Consider the following 21,876-nt stretch of genomic DNA (forward strand, 5'->3'; position numbering starts at 1 on the left):
ACGTTTGTTTAGGCAGCGTGTACATAAAGACAAGTGCTATTTACAATCAATTTAAGCTGTAAATAACACAGAACAGCGCGAAAACAACAAACACTTATGGTGCTTAAATTAATAACTAGATTTGATGTTATCATAGTAAACAACAGTGTAGTGTGCGTGGGAGTAGTCAATAAATAATTTTTATTGTCGTTGGGCTGTGAATATTTTAAAATATGCGGTTCAGGCTATCAGCCGTTGATGTTAGGCGCGTTTTTTCTGGACATTCACGCATATCTGACGCGGAACGGTTTTTTCGTTGTTTGGAGTTTTTCCACAGCCATTTTCGGCAGTCTTTCTTCCATCTGGTTGCTATATCTGTGGATGAGTATTGTATGCCGCGATAGTTGAGCATATCCTGATTGACGATGAATATTTTATCCGTGGATATTTCTTTTGTGATGTATTCGCTTTCTTTTGTGAAGATGGCGCTGTCTGAGAATAACTTTATGTAAAAGTTTGGGTTTATCTGTAATTATTTTATTTTATTACTTAATTAATTATTTAAAGATATTTTTATTGGTTTTTATTACCTGCTGTTTAATTAACTCTAAATTATCAGCAAATTTGAGCTCTGGAAGAGCTCCGGTGAAAGACTTTGATTCTCGAAGGATAGTGTTTTGATTGCCATCATTTAAATCGAAATTTGACACTGATCGCCGCAAACCGCCGTTATTTGCGTAAAGATAATCATCATCAGGCAAATCCATTAAAATTCAAATTGCAATTTTTGATAAAATAACGATTTCAAACTGACTTTATATTTTTCAAAACAATAATTAGACAGATTCAATGTTTGATTTTCATTTATTCTGAAATTCAACATAGGCAACCAAAAATACATAAAAATTACAATAAGAATAATCTGACAGCAAAGTGACACTTTATTCACTTGCGAAATAAATTTGAAAGCAGTCGCACGATACTCATCCACTTCCAGCAGTAATTTCCAGAACAGCGTTATCGCGACAACAAAATCATTAGGTAAATAATTAATTCCCCTTAGAGAGTGATAACTTTAAAATTTTGAGATTTTTACTAGTAATCATTCATTTCGTCAAATTGCATCACAACATAACCATAAACTGCGCACTTTGCTGCTGCACTTTCTAGAATCTCTCGTGCTATATATCGTGCGTATAACTAATAGATTGTTTTGGGCATTTTGTCAGTATTCAATAACATGGCCTCTCTACTTGTCACGCGGCTCTGCTGCGCGCCAAGTCTTCGTGTATCTGTATCACGATTTGTTCCCAAGAGAACAATCATCCGTAACTTTGGCAAAGATGCCGACAGAGAATTTGTTGAAAGAAGCGCACGGCGAAGGACCATTCGCGAACGCGCAATGGCTCCCACTGAAGGCACACGTAAGATAATTATTTAATACAAATAATTACATAAATATAATTAAAATTTTATGAAAAACAGCGTTTAAAATTGGTGCGGGCGCTGTGGCCGGTGGTGCCGCTGTTGGTTTAGGCGCATTGTGCTTCTATGGTCTGGGATTATCAAATGAAGCAGGCGCGTTGGAAAAATCAGCGTAAGACGAACCAATTTAAACAAACCCCAATGGTTTATAATGTTATAATTTTAGTATCTGGCCGCAATACGTAAAAGACCGCATAAAAACAACTTACATGTACTTTGGTGGTGCTCTTGCAATCACCACAGGCGCAGCATTCGCCGCGTTTCAATCACCGGCATTAATGCGAGCTGTAACAGCCGGTGGTCCAATGGTAAACACAAAAAATTAACAAAAATCCATAAAAATACAAAAAATAACAATAAATTTATAAACAGGGAATATTTTTGAGCATCGCTGCGATTATGGGCACTGGAATACTCGCGCAAAGCATTGAATATCGCCCTGGGTTTGGCGCAAAACAAATGGCATGGGCATTACACGCTGGTACAATGGGCGCCATGTTGGCACCGCTGTGTTTCCTCGGCGGCCCGATTCTAATCCGTGCCGCATGGTACACAGCCGGAATCGTTGGCGGTTTGAGCACGATTGCTGTATGTGCACCAAGTGAGAAATTCCTCATGATGGGAGGACCTTTGGCGATGGGTCTGGGCGTTGTCTTTGCTTCCTCGATTGGTAGTGCGTTCCTACCACCGACTACAGCATTAGGTGCTGGGTTATACTCGATTGCGTTGTACGGCGGACTTTTGTTGTTCTCTGGATTTTTACTGTACGATACACAGAGGATTGTCTATCAAGCCGAACGACACCCGACATCACCCACGATGTATGGTGTACGGCCTTTTGATCCAGTCAACGCGTAAGTTTTTATACTTACAAAATTTTAATTCCCTTAATATCTTGAAATATTATTGTAGCGCTTTGTCTATCTACATGGACACGATCAACATCTTTATCCGAGTGGTGACGATCTTGGCCGGCGGTGGCGGCAACCGAAAACGATAAATAATTCCCCTTTTAAATCCACACCACTTACTTAAATCTATATTTTTATTATTTCAGCATTGAGCAGGAGGTTAATAAATATTGAAATAAAATAATTCTCAGCTGTAAATATTTGACTAACTATATAAATTTAATTAGGAATCATACAGGAAGTTTTCTTTTGTTAATACGTACTGACATGTTGTATCATTCTTAAAACAGCAATGCGATATGAATGTATAATGTGCTGATATTATAATATATCAAATTCTATGTTTCTTGTCAGCAATGTCGCTTGAAAGCAGATATTTATATACAGTTTACATTCAAAGCAGTTGTTGGTAATAGTTGTCGATGAAATATTTTACAAATTGGTGTTGAACATCTTACATAGTTTTTGTTAGTTTCATTTCGTTAAGGGGAGAAACGTTTATGGCAACCAAACATTGTTCTAATCGTACTTTCATTCTAAAGCTAAATAGTAAAATAATTATCTTGAAAGTACTCGGATTATTCTAGTCACTATCTTTTTTACTATTAGTTTCTTTAACTCTCGAGATACATTTTCGAAATTAATGTAAATGATATGTAAATCAGTCTAACAAACAATCAATTGATCATAAAATCTAAAAACTAACGGTTTCACTGTACAAATGGCGAAGCGAGTTTTATTCATTTGCTTTATTTTTTAATTCGCGTAAAGTGCATAGGTGATGATGGAGCTGGTGATGGTGGCGATGCGTTGTTATTCGAGGGGAGGGTGTGATCCTTGATTATTTGCTCCTTTGCAGCACTGAAATCACAAAGAAATTAATTTTTTAGTAAAAAATCAGTAAAAATCTCTTTAAACTTACAGAAAACGCGTTAAATCTTCAATATCCACCAACATTGAATCTTGTTCCATGTGTAAATCATCCCTCGCCATCAAAAACTTCACCAGACTCTCGTTGAGTATCTCAATTTGTGTGTGTAGATCATTAACGATCACTTGTAACTGCGCCACGTTCATCTCCGTAAGAATTTGTCGCGATAATCGGCGACGATCTTCCGGAAATGGAATCCCGACCTTTTCCATACTGTGTCGCACCATTTCCGTGATGGGGCTCTTCTTTTGTCGCTGTCGTTCAATCTCCATCTGCATCCGCGCCATTTCTTTGGCTTGAGCGAGCGCCATTCGCGCTTCTGTCTGTAAACGCGCTTGTTTCGCAAAGAAATCCGTATCGGTCATACTCGCGGGTAAAGATTGCGGCTGTTGAAGACCAATCGAAAGTGTAGCAGGTCTCACAGGCGGTAGAGACTTTTCCTTCTCTTCTGGAACTACCATCTTAGCTTGTTTTGGTTTACCCAGTGTACATTCTGAATCAGAACTTGGGCTTTCCGTATCCGACGCTGTTTCGTTCATGAAACATATCTGTAGATTCATGCCACTTTGAAGTCGTGCTTGTAAGCTTGGTTTCCTCCCCGGGCGATCACATCCGTTGTAGTAATCTTCTTCATTGCCCATTGCAAGACGTCTTCGTATTTCTTCACGATCAGTGCGTCGCTAAAACGAAAATCGCAGTAAAACGTTAGTTAAACACATTAGACTGAATCATTTGTAGTTTATAAATGTAAAATGTAAACATACATCGTATTCGTCATCGGAAATAGTAATAACTTTGATAAACCTATCAACTATATTATGCTCATCTAGTTTAGTAGGCACATAGGGATACCACTGCATGTTATCTGTAATTGATGGCCACATCTGTCCATTATAGGCACGCGGAGATAGAAATTCATTGCTGTAGTAATCATTGTCGCAATCACACGCGTTTTTATTCGACGGTTTGCTTCGTATACGCGCTTTGATTTTACTCTTTATATTGTCGGTTAGGTTATTCGTTTGCACTTTGAGTGAAGCGATGAGATTCTCAAACATTTTTCTGTATTAACACACAAACAACGACGTAAATAAACTTTATGTCGGAATAAAACACTGAAGTGCGTCAGCGGCGTTGATACGGAATTTAATAACCGTGCAGTCTGATTGAATTTGTTTTTACAGTGGCGCGCACATGATAAGTAAAGAGCGAAAGCGTACGACGCGGTAGACACACAAAGGAATGCGCGTCGCGCAAAGTGTTGTTGAAGGTCGTTGCAACATTGCAACCGAAAGAGACACAACACACGCGACAAATTCAAACGCTGCTAGAGCGCACGAGTGAAGAAATGTTTTTGCGTATGAATGTCGTCGACTCGACGCACGGTGTAAACAATTAACGGCCAATAACCGCCACTGTACACACGACACACAACAATGGCGTCTGACGATAATAAAAACATAAAACATTGAATTACGTACGTTCGACACACGCAATCAATACGGTTATTACGTGTATAAATAATTCCGACCACGTGGATGACGAAAATCGATTTAGTTTACTTACAGCGTCCAAACTTTCCAACGTGTCGTCCTCATCGAATGTCAATGTGTACAGGTCGTTTAGATACATCGAATCCTTTTTGTAGTGACGTTTGCGTTTCATCGTGTAACCGGACATGATTTTAACTTTAATCTTTCTTTTTATAAACTTATTCTTACGGCGGTAGAGAGACATATGACTCGTGGCGATTTTTGTTGGTTTTTTACTGTTGGTAGCACAACGCGGTGATGTGCAGCTTACCGTGACTAGAGTAATAAATATTCCCAAGCCGACGAAACAACGGTTGTGATGTAAACCGTGAGCCAATCGCAGAAAGCGTAAATTGCCCTCATTTTTTTCTTCTTCTCTTACTTTTTTTCTTTAAATTCAAAAACTTTTTGTATATTTTTACTCACCCTGCGTTCTTCTTCACGCGCAGCACGAAGATGTGTCTCTATAACTTCCAAATCGATTTTTGGCATTGCTGTCTCAATGTTGTACACATCAAAACCACCTAAAAATGATCAAAACATTAATATCTTAAATTTTGCATTGGAATATTTCATACCTAACATTTCCGGTGATGATTTCTTCCTGTCTCGGGCACTTAGCGGCAAGGACCTGCGATTTAGATTGTCCCTACCCCTTCCGACGAGCTCCCGTCGTGGGATGCTCATCAAACTGCCGATCTGCTGATTATAATCACGTCGCTTCTTGACATAGGTCTCTGTTCGTTCCTTTTTACGCGGTACTGCACTATCCTCATCTTTTTCCTTCTCGTCTTTAGTCTGGTCTTCCTTACAGAACTTTTCAATCTCGTCGAGCTTATCCGCCATTTTGATTTCGTCATGTTTCCGATTCGAATCGTCCAACATAACCTCCATTTTGATGTGTAACTCACACTCGGGGAGTTTATCCTGCGCATTGGAAAGAAAAGCGTCTGATAATTTCTCGCACTGCATTTTCTCAGACACAATTGTTACAGATTCGTGTAGAATGGGTTTTTCTATGACTTCCGCTGTTTGAAAAACGAAAGGTTGTTCAATATTCGGCTCGATGTTGTATTTTGTCGCGGCTGGTTGTAAATCAACAACCGCAAGCTTTTCGCAGGCTTGTTCAAGTTGGTGTTCGACAGCGTATTCCACCTGGTAAATTAATCCCAATTCCCGCTCGACTTCTTCGCCGAAATTCCCAACAATATTACCGCAGGATAAACTTTCTTTGATTTCTTCTGTAGCTGGCGGTTGTTCACAGATGTTAAACACTGGTTTATCGTAGAATACTTTCTGGATATTCTCGACACTATCCAGACGATTAACACTATCGATTTTATCGTTGACAGTGTCAATGGTGATGCTTTGATTGTTGTTGTTATTCACGTTCTGTTCGGTGACGTAGTCGTCTTCGGAATCAAGATCTAATTCTATGTCTAACGTATGCGCGAGGTGTTGAAAGCCCGGATAGTTTGGATTGACGATTCCGCGTCCTAGATGCAGATTCCCATCGTCTGAGTCCTCGGAGTCGGAGATGTCAAAGGCGCGGTCTTCGTCCTGCGGTGATGCGTCCGCGGACGATGAAGATTGCGCCTCCTCGTAGTCCAGGAGGCTATCGTCCGGCGAGGATGCCGGTGTCTCCGCCGGCTTGCACCTCAACGAAACAGCCAGCGTGCCGTTGTTGATGTTGAGCGGACGGTGCTGTAACAATGGCTGCTGTGACTTCGTCAACTCGCCGTTGCACCATTGCACGTCGACAACGCCGCTGTTGATGTTGTTGTGTGCGTTTGTCTGCTCATCGAGGACGGCGGTGATGGTATTAGTATCGTTGTCGATCAGATTTTCCGTATGGTTGATACTCGTGTAGTTATTAGTCGTCACGTTACTGTTTTGTATCGTATTCAGACGTTTTGGGGAATTCAGGACGTTGTGGTTACCATTGCGAACCGAGAGTGGTCCGTCCATGGACGTCTTCAGACGCATCTTTTATTTCTACAACAAAAATCATTAAATTAGTTTACATAACCTTATTTTAAAACACTTTTTGGTGTTTGTATGGGTATAGGAGTTAGTTCATGAAACATTCAGGCGATTCAGGCAACTTGTGATGCATGTATTCTTTATGAGTTGCGCGCACGGAGTCGGAAACTGTTGAGTTGGGTCGGATACGCGTCCATTTCTCAAGCTGACAGATCGTTGTTAAACATTAATTACCCGTAGGCAACCCAGCGAACTTTAGAAACCCACAGTATAAGAATACGAATAAAAATAGCAATGGCATCATTGAAATTTTTATTTTGCAGTTATAAAGTAGTCGCAATTTAATTAAAACCAACTGCGCCAGTTGTGACCGTGACGTAATGAATTGACGCATAATTCCTTAATTAATTAAAAGTTATCCGGCACACCGGACACGTCCCATTGTGCTGATATAAGTTGATATGAAAAAAAAAAACGCAGCGTGTTGTACCGAATCGATTTTATACTTTATTTTCACCGTCAGAGAGTTGGGTTTTCTGACGGGAACAACCTAATTTTAATTTTAAACTCCCCGAGACTAAATTTAGTTGGATGAAATAATTTGAATAGTGAATCTGGACTTATAAAATAACCAATGAGGTCACTCAACTTTATATATTGAACTTGCATCATGTAAAAAACATCTTTTAGGTTTTTTCTTTTGTTTGTTCAATTTGTGGGTTGTAATGTATTCCGACCTACGCAATGTAAGAATACGTGCATCGTCAGCAACGTCTCAAATTAAAATTACAAATTGCAAGCGCAAACTTTAATTAACGCTTAATTAAGACGAGCATACTGCGCCGGGGATTGTGTTGTGTTGATTCATTGTTGATTGTTTGTTATCAAAATGTGGTTGGGTTTAATATTTACGGCGCGATAAGAAAAACAATAATCTGTGCCAACCACAAACTGTGTTTCTGGTCGTATACGTAAAATAACAAAAGTTATTTTTAATAAAAAAACAGCGTTATGCTCGCAAACATGACATGTTTATCAAAAATGACAATCTGTATGTGACGAACACCGCCTACGCATGTTCGCAAGGGATGAATGTAGGCTTACCGCGTGACATTGTTGATTGTTTCCTTTTTTTCTGCACAAAACCAAACACGCAATTCACTCAATGTCCAAATTTAACTTGGTGTCACTTTTAGAATTAAATAAAAGAATAGAAATGTGTGTAGTAAAAATTATAACGTGTGCGTTGACAGTACGCGTATTAAACTGGAACGGAATTGTAGAGTATAGTGAGTTTAGTTGAGTTGCGCCGCGGAGCTGTTACTGCCGGCACGAAATTATAATTCAGCGCGAGACGCGCGCGAATGGGAGATAAAACAGCTCACACCACACACGCCACACATGCTACGTACACCCACACGCGTATTGTCTATACTCGTATGTGCATGGCCATGTTGCGCACTTGTTTGTTTGACACAGCGAGGAAAAGGGAATCAGTCTCTAAACATGTCCTAACAGTTCTCATTTCTCACCAATCGTCATCAAGTTTTACGAGTATTTCAGTACAACTGGGAATTTGTTTCAAGTATGTTTGGTATTTCTAATCTAAGAATCTCGAGATTTAAACAATGTGGTAAACTAGGACACTGTTATTTGTTGTTTGCGGTGTAGGTATTTGTACAGAACGATTGATTGTTTGTAGAAATTTTAGTTTTTTGAGGTTAATACCGGTATTTTCGGTATATTTTTCAATTAAAAAATACCGGTATTCAGAAATTTATTTATTAATATTTAAATTTATATAAAAATTAGAAAATATTTGTTTTTGACAATAAAAATATCGGTATACCGGTATTTGTACCGGTATTTATTAGTCCTCATCGAGATATCGGTATAACAGTATATTTTGGGAAGAATATTGTGTTGAAAAATATCAGAGCTTGAAAAAAATACCGGTTTATCGTTTTTGATACCGGTATTTCTTACTCCTTTCATTTTCTTGTTATTTTCTTCGCTTTACTTTGCTTGAATTCAATCAATAGTCAAACCGATTACTTCCCTACAATATTTATTATATCGACTCGGCAAACGCCAAACAATCTAGTTCCGCTTGTTTGTTCACCCCACACACTCAAATTTATTACGCGTGGAAACCTAATCTGTTTAATTTAAAAAAATACTTTTCACTTCTTGTGTCTCGAATCTACAGTTAAAGTCAAAGTTTGAGAGTGTTTAGTCAGTCACTCAATCATTCCACTGTCTCCGTATGACTGTGTCGGTTGTAACAACTAATTGTATGCTCTTGTCGATCAAAATGTTAAATGTGCGCGCGCTCCGCTTTTGAATCTTCTCTCCACTCTCGGCGAGCACTCTGGCGCACCACTTTGACATGTCAATCAAACCGGAAGCCATCGTAATTCATGGCCCGCGGGTTCATTCACATTATATTCAACACATCGACCTGTCGTCTGTCAATTTGCAGCACACGCGAGTGTTTTGTTCGTTTTGTCGAATAATGAAAAAACTTTCCGAGTTTTTTTTTTCTCTCTGAGTTCTGTTTTGTTTTTCAATTTGTAACAAAACAATAGTCAATGATGATTTGGTTCATCTTTTTTTTTGTGTTGAGGGGAGGAGTAATTGACATTCCGACAATGTATGTACTCGTACAAATTCCAAATTCGGTTATGTGCGCGGAATAACGGAGTCATTTGAATGTTTTTCCACTTTATTCGCGCGACGAATAACATTTTTTGCCGATGCGAGTTTCCAGTTTGAATTTCCCCATTGAATAATAATATTAAGTCAACGTAAATGTATTACCAATGTTGGAAATCGTGAGAAAAATCGTATTTTGACTTTATATTTGCTAAAAAACACATTTTAACCTCAAAATTTAGGTTTTTCGGTTTCTAACCTTACTTTTTGGCATGTTATAGTCATTAATATATCGATATTTGGTGAAAACAATCGAAATAACTTATTTTAACCTCAAAATTTAGGTTTTCGATTTCTAACCTTACTTTTTGGCATGTTATAGTCATTATTATATCGATATTTGGTGAAAATAATCGAAATAACTTATTTTAACCTCAAAATTTAGGGTTTTTGGTTTCTAACCTTACTTTTTGACATCTTATAGTCATTAATGTATCGATTTTTTGTGAAAATAATTAAAATAACACATTTTAACCTCAAAATTTAGCATTTTTCTTATTTAACCTTACTTTTCATGAAGTTTTTACATGGTAGCACCAATAAAATCGATTTTTAGTGAAAACAATTAGAATCTTTGGAATGTAATTTTCGACCGAACATTATAGCAGACTACCGCCATAAACGTAATTTCCCAAGTTCGAAATTAAACGCCTTTTACCAAAGACGCACATCTATTCTGCTCTAGTTGGTGGTTGTCAGCCGAAGTGAATGCGAGACCATTTATTCGGCACGCTATGCCCACCTTGAGAACCATTAGCGGAAGCGCGCGAAATTTCCACTATATTAGGCGTTCGTGGTCCGAAAAGCATCCTCTAGCCCATTTCGCAACCCACCCACACACTTACACCTACACATATACTCATACTGCGTTAATTCTACTTGTCTTACTCTTTACTCTTCACTCCACACTCTATACACACACGTCTGTGTCGAGGGAGATATCATTTTTCATTTGTGCTTCACTCCGAAAGTCTTTTTGAGGAAAAATAAATTATAAAATGTTTGTGTTTCGGGTTTGTTGCGCAGCAGGACTGGTGTCGCGTCGGATAGAATTAAGTTCGGTGGTAATCTGATTAGGTGATTACTTCCGATAGTTTCGCAATGCGCGTCCCGCCACAGCGGAATGTTGGATGTGCGCAATTTGGTTACGAGTTGCGGAATAGCGCCACGCCATGCCCTCCCACGAGTTGTTTATCGCTTTATAAACCGATCGAATCAATGCTGATCTGATTTGTAAAAATCTAATTACGCTCGCTGCTACGTCGAAATTAAATTCAACTCACAATGAGATACGTCTAATTATAAAATCTATTCAAATCAGATGGAAATATGATAATGTTTGATGCTTAAATTTGCATAACTTTGAGGTTATAAATCATTATAACTTGGAAGTGAGAATTTTTAACTTTTGAAACAATTGATTGAGGTTAGATTAGCTGAAATTTTGAGGTTATAAAGCAATATAACCTCGAAAACCTTTGTAATTGTTAAAAACACATTTTAACCTAAAAATTGCATGATTTTGAAGTTATAAGTCACTATAACCTCAATTTAAGAATTTTTCCCATTTGCGACATCTGTTTTTCAATATTATAATTAAGATTTTAAGGTTATAAATCACTATAACCTCAAATTTTCTTGTTTATTTGAATTAACTTAACCGTACAAGTTAATAGAGTAAATGTTTTGCTGTGCAGTTAATAAGTAACAAACTCCTTTTAAAGGTTCGGCTTCCTTTTGCTGTTTTAACGGACATTTTTACGTCCGGTGTGTGGGCAACTGCTATTACAGCAGCCGTTACTGCGACAGCGAAATGCCATCGTAAAAGAGACACCACAAAGCAGGCTAATGCCTCCAATGCAATTAAATTAATAAATTTCACTTCATTCCGCACATAAAATTAGATTAATATCAACAACATCAACAATATCAACTCGGATGAATAATTAATCAAATATTATTGTTGTTATTGTATAAATATATGAAAAAACCTTGACCTAGTGCATGCGTTAGCCCTGCAAACACGGAAGCGACTCACATTTGACATTTACCCTGCGCAATATCCAAAATTTCAATAATTCCACCGCAGGAATTTTGATTACAACAAAAATTAATGAAAATTTATTGACTTACCAGTAGCCATGATGATTTTTGTATAATTTGTGTCGCGTTTCTTTGATTCAACGTGGTGTTTTACCACCTGTGCGGGGCTGGTGCGATGGCGACGCCCTGACTCGGCAACCACGTTTGACGGAGGCGCCGCGACGCCGGCTGATGCGCGCGCTCGCACGCATCCCCACCCGATTTGAAACCGCCACCGCCGCCGCCGCTGCCGCGCGCGGAAACATATTGCTACACACCGGGTTTCACCGCAAAACCGAATCCCGCAAACATAATAAACACATTGCCTTAGCGTTTTTACGCCGATAACTTTTCCCTCCCGTGTGTAAACACTGCGAATAAATTTCAAACACGCTGCAAAACATGTTCGATTAGAGTAAATATTGATATCGTAATAAAAATTTTAGAAATTTATTATAACTTTAGACAACATCATAATAAGCGCGCGCGCGGGTTTTACGAAAAATCGAATTATGTCAGGGCGATTTATCATCACCAGCATGTGAAGCCGCGGCTTCAGTCTTATGCGTTTATAAATATTTCATGTTTTATCGATTTTACATTTGACTCTCCCCGCCGCTTCTTCAAATAGTGTGCGACGGCGATGGCGGCGGCGGCAGCCGCACTATTATTATACTCATCGTCACCGGTGACGGCGGCTTAAGCGCTTTTCAAACGCATTAGTGGTTTGCGCCATCATTCAACTTTTATGAAAGTCATCACATGTTAAAAGTTATCCAATCGCTCGTAAATTAAGTTTAGGGTGTAAAAATTGATGATATAGGCAACCAACAGTACATAAACTAAAAAACATCAATTTAGCAAGTTACAATTCGTAATATAAAGTTGAAATAATATTTTCCCAAGGATGTGATCAGTCATTTTATTGATTCACATTGTTTCTTCATTTGACATAACCTGTAACCGGATCTCCCGGCGTGTGTAGTGTGTTTATCCAGCTCATCCATTTTCCTCCCGAGTCTGCGGTATGTGTAAACCCTTGGCGTTGCTATAGATTCGTCATAGTCGTGCGTCAACTACCTGTTAGAGTAACTAGAGTACCACCAGCGAACGAACGCAGTGAACCATTAAATAATTCATCAGCCAATAAAATGAATAAATAACATTAAAACGTTTTTCACGTCTGTATTCATAGTGTAACGATATTTATCCGCGCGTATAGGTATTGTATGACGCCGGTGGCAATTTGCGTAATTAACGAACGCATAATACACGCGTGGGGCGGTAGTTAAATTACCATTACCCGAATTAGATGAACTCCACCGACGGGGGAATGATTCAAATGCTCGTGAATGTTTCACATGCACACTGCAACACGATAATTGTTCGTAATTACATCGTGTTTGCTCATTGAAAGAAAAAAAGGAGAAAATTTAAATTAAATTAACGCGATTTTTTGTTAAATTAAGTATTTCTCCATTGCGCGACGCGCGTCTAAAACGAAATATTTTATTCATGCTGCGTTTTCCCCGTCGACTATGCATTTATACATGATGGTGGAGGCGCCGAGATCACCTCCATTGCAGCGGTCGGGAAAATGTCCGTAGAGGCATGCAGAATGCCGTATATAGGCAACACACAAGTCGTCGCTGTATGTATGGTAGCTCAGAGGACACATAACTAAAAAAAAACACGGGGAAAATAAATAAAAATAAAAAATTTAACATGCGAGATGAAAATTATACAAAGTGATAACAAAATATCTCCAAAATTAAAATAATTAATTAAATTTATTAGTTTTTAGGCCTATTTTTATTGATATAATTAATTTTATGATAAATTAATTATATTTTAATATGTTTTGTCATCACTTTGTAAGATGTGTAGCCTATAGATGAAAAAGACAATGCGAATAACATGGAACACGGAATGGCATCTCGTGCAATAATAGTGTGGGGTAGGTTCTTGGGGTAGCGTTCAAAGTCTCTGCCGCCCACGCTGCTGCCGCCTGCGCCGGGGTAGTTTGACCCGGTTATTTTCGGATCGATGCCGTTACGTCAGTATAAATGCGTCGTATACGTACGCTTTTGATATTACGGCAACTTTTTTCTCCACATCCCGCGCCGTGTCTTCGTTCTTTTCTTGCGCTTTTTTCTTCTTTCTACTTGTGCACGATCTGCGGCTCAAACTTCTAGCGCTTCCAATGAGCTTTACGAACGTGATCGTGAACGTGCCTCGACCATTTTAAAGAAGAGGCACAAAAACGCGCAAAAAAAGCAAACGACAGTTGCGGTGCTGCGGTTTTTGCTCCCTGCTTCATTCAGAGGAAAAAATAAAATGGCGTGCAATAACAAAAAGAATATGTCGGACATTTTACGCATACGTGACACGTATCAAAACAGAAAGAAAGGAATTTTTTTCGGGGAGATAAAATTAAATATTTGATTAAATTTTCGTCAACGGGAGAAAATGGCAGGAAAGGAAATAAAATCAATGAAAGAATTCTTGGTTTTGTTTAGTTTTGCTACACGCCACTGATGGCAGCACTGCGCAAAGTTTCCTTCGTCCTTTTTATCCTTTCTTTGGAAGTTACGAGTAGCTACGAACGCTACCAAGTTCTAAAACTTTCTAAAACCTCCACAAGATGTCGCGCACGACACAAACGCAGCGAAATATTTTCACGTTTCAATTGCACAATAAAAACGTTCGTGTTCCGGCACGTTTTTCATTTTATTAACCACCGCCGCGCACATCTTCTCGTTTAATACGCACGCAACGAATGACGTCAGTCGCTCGGCGTCCCATCATCGTGTTTAATTATTTGATGAAGAGATTAATCGCATCGGATGCGCGTGACAAATCCATGCATAATTAATTAGAACACAAGCGAGCAAATAAAGCTCAAGGCACGAGGCGCGCAGACACGCCGATTATTATTATTACCATTGACGTGCGCGTATTATTTATAAACTGGTGGAGGCGCCGGATATTCATTCGTGACGCACGCATTGTCTTATCTTGGAAAATACGCTTTTGTTTTGCTTGTTTTTTTGCGCTACGAGAAAAGAAAATTAAAAATAAGAAGCTTTTAATATAGAATGAATGAATCTCGCAGGATTCTTGAACGTAATTTGTGTTCCGGTCGTAATAATCCAGATTTTCTTCGTTTAATCTGATTGCAGCGCTGCGAATGCATTGCGATTGCAATTTCGAAATTAATTTCCCAAATTACGCTCACAGATTTAACCGCAGACGTGGTTACATGGCAAAAATTAATTTGGTTAATTTTGTGGCTGCGAATTCGGTTTCTATTGGAATTTTACTTGTAATTTTAGTGAGAATTAAATTAAGTTACATGAAACATAATTTTAACATGAAATAGAGAATTTTAAATAATAATTCTCTTGGTAGCACGGTGAAAATGTAAAGCAAAAAACATGTAACATGAAACGCATACATCACGCAATCCTGAAGGGTAAAAAAACATGCAAAAATTTACGATTCAATGTCGAAGCACCTGCGTCAGCTCGTAAAAATCAAATCTAGGCTGAAATGCAACTCACGAGTACACAACACACACGAAACAAAGCCGAAAACTACGCGCACTGGTTTTGGTTGTTGTGCGCGCGTTGAAATTTACGCGACGAGCTTTATTTGTAATGCCTCACGTCGTCGCGAGGAACATACGCGTCATGCCATAAAGCAAACCAAGCTCACGAGGAAGAAATTGCGCGAGAAGCAAGTGTACAGGACGACAAACGTCGAACGAACAAATGCGCATAGATTCAAATGGAAAAATAAAGCAAAACGCAAACAATTTACACTTTGCACTATTTTACTCTGGTTTTTCATCCATGTTCGTGTTTTGATGTGAATTTTGGCATTTTTGGTCAAAATTCAACTCTGAACTGACCGAAAACGTATAGTAAATTTAAGAATTGATGTATTACAGCTTTTTTGGTACTTTTAATCATTTTTCCCCGTTTAATTCAATATTTTTTGAAAAAAAGCTTTTTTTTCTAGTAAAAACTTTAATATCTTTGAAAATATTATATGCACAGCATTGGAAAAAATACTACGTCTTTCAGAAATGATTTCGCCTTCTTTTGGCATGAATATTTTAATAATATTTTGTGATTTCAAGGCAAAAATCATGAAAAAACCTAAGAAAACGACGCACAAATTTGGTATTGATTCAATTTGTCGCTACGCCGCGTACGCTGATACAAAACGAGTAATTAAAACATGATTAAGCACTTAATATTTGTTTTCCTCCGAAGGCACCGGAATTCACCGTCGCTGCCGAACGCCCGAATGCGAATGAGAAAGCAAAATTACGTCTCGCCGGAAAAGGGGGCGCTTTAATAATGATAAATGAAAAATGGCTAAGTCGAAACTTGCGTGACATGAATGATCACGCAATTAACGATATCGCGATGCAAGCAAATGCCAGAAAAAGTAAAAATTCAGGACTACAAGCCTTAAAAACCAAAAAGAAAAAGAAAAAAACAAACATGATTTGCATACCAACAGAGAATATTTGAATAACATGAATACTAAAGATATATTTATTATTTATTTAGTTATTTAGGTTATATAATACATAAAAAAACTTAATTAACTCTGCATCATCAAGTGTAAGTGTAAATAAAGCAGCCAATCATCTTCTAAATCTAAATCAAGTTCATCTCATCCCCCAAACTGTTTCGCAAACTTTTTCGTTACTTGCTTTGCTCGATTGCTTACATTATTTATACAAGCCTTGCTTGCTTGCCATCCTCCGCCCACCCCAGTCTGAATTAATCTCGTCTCCAGCGTTTGCTACGGTTTGTGTTGTTTGATCAGGGATCAAGGATCAAGGCGAATGTCTGAGAAAACGAAAGAAATTCCACTAAACTTTCCGTCTCTTTCAAATGAAGCAGAAACCAATTGCCGACTTAAAAGTTGATTTGAATCGTTTCATCTCTCGACGAAATCCACTTCTCTAGGTCCAGTCATGTCCGAGTCGTAAAATATATCATATAAAATGTGTCATGTTTAAAGCAGGAGGAGACACTCGTAAACTTAAAAGTTGTATAAAATTCTTTCTCTAAAATTATGTTTATAACGTCGAGATAAAACTAAAGTTATCTGCGCTGGTGCTCGCAAAATTTTTACAATAGTTGCTCGTAAATCCACAATAACAAAGTTTATATGTACTTTGTTTTTGGTTTTACGTTTTTACTGGATTACGTTATAAGATCAACGCGAAATCCTCGTGATTAAATGCGTTTTTGTTGGGGCGGCGTGATGAGGCAATCGTAACGCGTAAATAGAAAAAGTAATTAAATCGATTTCAACTGATTTCAGCTTCGTAGTTGCGGTTAAACCCGATTTTCCGATTTCTGCCACAGTAAATTGAATGTCTCTACAGGGTGCTTTAAAAAACACATAAAATAAACTTAAATTTTACTAAAAAAGCACATCTTAACTTCTAAGTTATCAATAAACTCTTAAAAATTAAAATAAAATATTTTTCTCGATGTTTTTAGAAATATAATGGCTGTATAATAGCAATAAAATGACTTAAATTGAATGTATCTACCGGGTGTTTGATACAATTCTTAAAATCAACTCAAAAAACATTTTAATCACAAAAATATTATAAATACTTTTGAAAGAGTAAAAATAAAATATTTTCTGTATTTTTTTCTAAGTATTTAGTGAGAAAATGGCTGATTACGCCGTTAATAACGTCGATAATGTTTTAAGACGTTTTCCGTGTCGTGGATAACTACGAGAGTGGAAAAGTACAGCGATATGTTTGCAACGTTCGCCAATAAACGTCGAAAAGTTCGCTGCGAGCCATTTCTACACCATGCGCGTATACGAGACTAGTAAATTTGTAGTTTTCGACAAATCCACACAATGCTTTCGCTAATACGCAAACTGTAGTTTCAACACACTTTCCAGCTCTCTTCGTGACCTGTGACTGAGACTTTAAAGTATTACGCGCAAGCGCATTCGCAATTTCCACTCGAGTTTTGAGTTTTGAGTATGTGTATTTGGTAATGAGATTTCGGTACTTTGAACAATGCAAACTCGCGCACACATACACACAACTCACCGGTTTGGACAAAGCGAATTGAAGTTTTGAAAGCGACCAGATTGAGAATGCAGGCGGATACGACTACGACACAATCCCTTTCAGAGTTTAGTTGCATTCAAAGCACTCGGAAAGTCAGTTTCATTGTGTAATGGCTTCACTGTTTGCAAATTGACTGGTCAAACTTTCCGCAACCACACATACACCAACATAAAATCACTGTTTTAACTTTAGAAAGTGCTATAAACCAAATATTTATTATAATTACCTTTTTAGCGGTCAAATAGTCGTATAATATCCAAGTTTACACCAAATTCTGTAAAAAAAATAGATTTAAAGGTTAATAATGAGGTTATATTCGTGTCACGTGTAGTATGCAACCCAATATTCGATTAGTTGTTAATAATAACTTTGGCAGCTAGAAACTAGAAAATCAAAGGCTCAAAGTTTCGTACATGTATGCATTTTGTATGCAGGATGATATTCTGCGAGTGACAGCGCATGCGTGCGTTTGAAGTGCACATTGTGCGCGTTTTCATCGCAACCCTTCCGTCGAAATTAATTAATTTATTATTATAAGCGCGCCGGTTTAATCCGCAATGGCAAAATAGAGCATTAAGTGGGTTGTCGCTGCGTTGGCTGGCTTTGACGAGCAGTGCGCACATAATTAATGAGGCCAGAAACACCCGAATTACTCTCGACAACAACAACGACATTTCTCGGAAGCATGAATAGTGAACACACAACAAGCACTTGTAAATTATTCACTTTTCTAGGTATATATACATTTTTTTCGGGTTTACACTTGTGAGGAAATAAATTAAAGTAGCTGAAGTAGTGTTTCTGGTTGTTGGTGGTTGCTTATTAGTGGTTTAGTCACTCTCTAGGGTGCGCTGGGAGCGCAGCGGAGCGACAAACACGCAAGCAGTGTTTGCTTTTTGTCCGCAATCCGAAAAGCGCGTCAAACCAATTAACTATCGCCGGGAAACTCTCAACAACTGCGGGGAACTTTACCCCCAAACGTGTGCCGACCACCCCGGGGGGTTAAGTAGCAAATTTTAGGTATTTATTACCTTCATTATCAAAACTCTTCAACACCTGAAAAATGTTTTGCGTTTCCATTCAAGATAATGTCAATATAATGTTAAAAAATGAGGTTATATTGATTAAATCCGCTGGGATAACCTAATGATTTAATCCTTTAAGGATTAGTCACATGTGGATGAAGGAGCGGCCCGCCCAGATTCCTAAAATCCAATCGATTTCGTCAGCTCAATTTCGCTGATTTATCTTTTGAAGCGGTTCAACATGGCGAACCTATATTACGGATACTTCGATAATAGAATCTCGTAGACCGTATATAATCCCGTTACATTATATATCTACTATCTACATGCTGCTTTCAGCGTGCGGCTACACAGGGGGAAGAAAAAAGAGGAAGAAATTTCCTTCGCGGAGTAGATTATCTTTTTTTTGTGCTGCAATAAGGACAATCTTTATGACGGTCTATCACACACACAAAAAATATTTGTGAAATTTAATTTTTATAAAAATATTATATTGCTTGAGTTTCGCCAATATTGGATATTGTTAAATATGTAAATTCAAAACTAACCGCAGTTACAATACGCCGCGCAGCGTGAAGATAACAATGTCGAATTCAATTGCTAACGAACTTCCATTCATGGTTTGTACAGTGGGCGAAGCGGGGCGTGTTGAATGAAGGGTAGCGAGATGTTAACCACGATTAATATGACGCCGTGGACGCGTTTCGTCAGTTTTCATCGCGTTCATCAAACGCCCGCCGGACATGCTTAATTAAATTTTATACGTGCCGCAACGACGCCGGGAATTTCCAATAAAATTTCAGTCACGTCACACTGGCATCAAATTAAAGTCGTCGAATAAACCATTCATTTTATTATAGTTTATAGTTCGAAATTTTTGTTTTATATTGTCAGCTATATAATCCCTCTTTGAGTTTTTTTTTTCGTTATGGTCATATTTTGACCCCTCGAATTTTGATGTTTTAATCTTGTATCTTATAGTGAAGTATGCAAGGATATCTCTGTATCTCTCTATCGCTTTTAGTTTACGAGATATTGACGATTGAAGAATATGGCAAAATATTGCAAAATGTCACTTTTTAGTACTTTTAATCGCGTGTTTCGACCCTTTACTGTAGGAAATATAATTATTTTATATTTTCATCTGATAGAGAATTTTCCAATCTTTTATAATCAGCAATTTGTGGGTTGCTATATCTTTTAGTTTAAGAGATATTAATTTTTGAAAATCGTCGAAAAAAAGTATCAAGCACCCCCCCTTGCCCATTTTTTTCTTAAGACTTAAAATTTCATCTCTTCGATTTCGATTTGAACTAACCTATTTTGTAGAGCTTGTTTCGTAGGTTAAGAGTCTGCGATTTGACCTTTCTATCTCTTTTAGTTTACGAGATATTCACAATTAAAGAAAATGGCCAAAAATTGCAAAATGTCACTTTTTAGCACTTTTAGTCGCGTTTTTCGACCCTTTACTGTAGGAAATATAATTATTTTATATTTTCATCTGATAGAGAATTTTCCAATCTTTCATAATCAGCAATTTGTGGGTTGCTATCTCTTTTAGTTTAATAGATATTAATTTTTGAAAATCGTCAAAAAAAGACCCCCTCAAGCGATTTTTTCTTATGACCCAAAATTTCATCTCTTAGATTTCGATTTTAACTAGCCTATCTTATAGAGAATGTTCCGTAGATTAAGAGTCTGCGATTTGATCTTTCTATCTTTTTTTGTTTAAAAGATATTAATTATCAAAAATCCTCGAAAAAAGTATTAGGTTATTTTAGTTTCATTTTCACAAATATCTAGCATAATCCCTATATTTTCGCTAATGTGAGTTCCATGTGCGTAAATTACAAATCGAAGTACGCCTATTAAGATCCCCATTATGATAATCGACCATAGCTTCATTAGTGGATCATAAACATGCTCAATCCTCGAATAGATACAGCCACGCACCTACACTTTGTAGATATTGCCTATGAAATGAATTGATCATAACATGAAACGGCAATTACAGAATGCAAATGACCCATCATCGATCAAATCGTGCAATTGGATTTTCCTCTTCACAGCCACACGGCTATCACTCGTCGATTAGAGTTCATTTTCAATTTTTACTTGCATTTTCCGCGTATTTTTTCTCTTCTCTTCTCTTCTTGCACTCCTCCTCGACTCGCTGGATCTATACCTATCCTTAAAGTGGGTGCTTAGCGGAATGGCGAATGGTGATTGGTGATGGCCGTGATGACGGGTATGATGGCAAATGAATGGTTATGGAATGGCCGGGGAATGTTGGGGATAGCGGTGATTGGCTTCTGTGCGCATACCGGGGGAGTCTGCCGATCAATTAAATCGTAATTTATGCATCGAAACCACTTAAGTGTGAAGCGGGCGTTATTAAGTGGACGTAAAAACGGAATGACACTTTCCACTTTGCACCAGATGTAAATTTTCCATTATTTTCCGAGCTCACGCGTCGCTTCCACCAAATCGCATCGAATGTTCATATACAAAGTGTTTCAATAACAAAAAAATATTTTATAAAAGAATTATATTTAATATTTTTACTTACAGAGTTGTAGTTAATATTATTTTCATTTTTGTAAAAAAAAAATTTATAATGAATCACTTTGTATATTTTTTCTTTGTCAAAAGGCATTGATACTAACCATATACACATGTGCGCATAACGATGTCGCACCAGCACTATGTCTATAACATAGGGCAGAGTCGCAGTGAGAAAAAAACCACCCTTCGCACTTTTACATCGCTTATTCCCTTCATAAACGTTGTTTTGCGCGCCGCTTTTCGAATCGTTTACGTACAAATTTCCGCGTTATCGACGTCAAGTGTTACAACAAACAATGAAATATTCAAACCGATTCAAACGGCCATTGTTCGCCACATTTGCTCCGTTTAATGGTAGATAAATCCCAAAAAAACGTTGTTTGATAAAAAAAATAAAAAACATAAAAATAAATTATCACATGCGGTCATAAATTACTACAAAATAAATTAAAAAATTGTTTTTTTCACTGATAAACAAACTAACTAATTACTTTTGTTTTGCATTCGGACACCGGTGATTAATAAAAATATTCAACTACAT

The 21,876-nt window shown here is 37.7% G+C and overlaps 3 protein-coding genes across 5 annotated transcripts in view; 1 reads left to right on the top strand and 2 right to left on the bottom strand.

Moving 5' to 3' along the window:
- Positions 1 to 163: 163 nt before the first annotated feature.
- Positions 164 to 841, bottom strand: LOC135795293 (uncharacterized). The gene is made up of 2 exons (XM_065306923.1): positions 570 to 841; positions 164 to 505 (listed from the first exon to the last, which is right to left on the bottom strand). The coding sequence occupies exons 1-2, from the start codon at positions 744 to 746 to the stop codon at positions 206 to 208; spliced, it is 477 nt and encodes a 158-aa protein (XP_065162995.1). The 5' UTR covers positions 747 to 841; the 3' UTR covers positions 164 to 205.
- A 23-nt stretch (positions 842 to 864) lies between these two features.
- On the top strand, positions 865 to 2,573 carry LOC135795292 (growth hormone-inducible transmembrane protein-like). The gene is made up of 6 exons (XM_065306922.1): positions 865 to 1,020; positions 1,209 to 1,403; positions 1,465 to 1,576; positions 1,631 to 1,772; positions 1,837 to 2,318; positions 2,377 to 2,573. Exons 2-6 carry the CDS (start codon positions 1,220 to 1,222, stop codon positions 2,462 to 2,464), a joined length of 1,008 nt encoding a protein of 335 aa, XP_065162994.1. The 5' UTR covers positions 865 to 1,020; positions 1,209 to 1,219; the 3' UTR covers positions 2,465 to 2,573.
- Schip1 (Schwannomin interacting protein 1) overlaps positions 2,574 to 21,876 on the bottom strand; it is a 37,309-nt gene continuing 18,006 nt past the window's right edge. The window contains exons 2-6 of one of the 3 annotated variants that reach the window (XM_065306920.1): positions 17,972 to 18,019; positions 5,417 to 6,833; positions 5,265 to 5,362; positions 3,298 to 3,986; positions 2,574 to 3,236 (exon numbers count right to left, since the gene is read on the bottom strand). In XM_065306920.1, the coding sequence (XP_065162992.1) occupies positions 3,125 to 3,236; positions 3,298 to 3,986; positions 5,265 to 5,362; positions 5,417 to 6,824 (2,307 nt within the window). In that variant the 5' untranslated portion in view covers positions 6,825 to 6,833; positions 17,972 to 18,019 and the 3' untranslated portion in view covers positions 2,574 to 3,124. Of the gene's footprint in view, positions 3,237 to 3,297; positions 3,987 to 5,264; positions 5,363 to 5,416; positions 6,834 to 7,925; positions 8,155 to 11,669; positions 11,799 to 17,971; positions 18,020 to 21,876 lie in introns of those variants that run through there. The other 2 variants (XM_065306921.1, XM_065306919.1) reach the window with 2 other exon arrangements.

The sequence above is a fragment of the Atheta coriaria genome, unplaced genomic scaffold (assembly GCF_025399875.1).
Source record: "Atheta coriaria isolate IRGN ID8LTWV9N9 unplaced genomic scaffold, Caltech_Dcor_3.1 hic_scaffold_7_pilon, whole genome shotgun sequence".
Classification (NCBI taxonomy): Eukaryota; Metazoa; Arthropoda; class Insecta; order Coleoptera; family Staphylinidae; genus Dalotia; species Dalotia coriaria.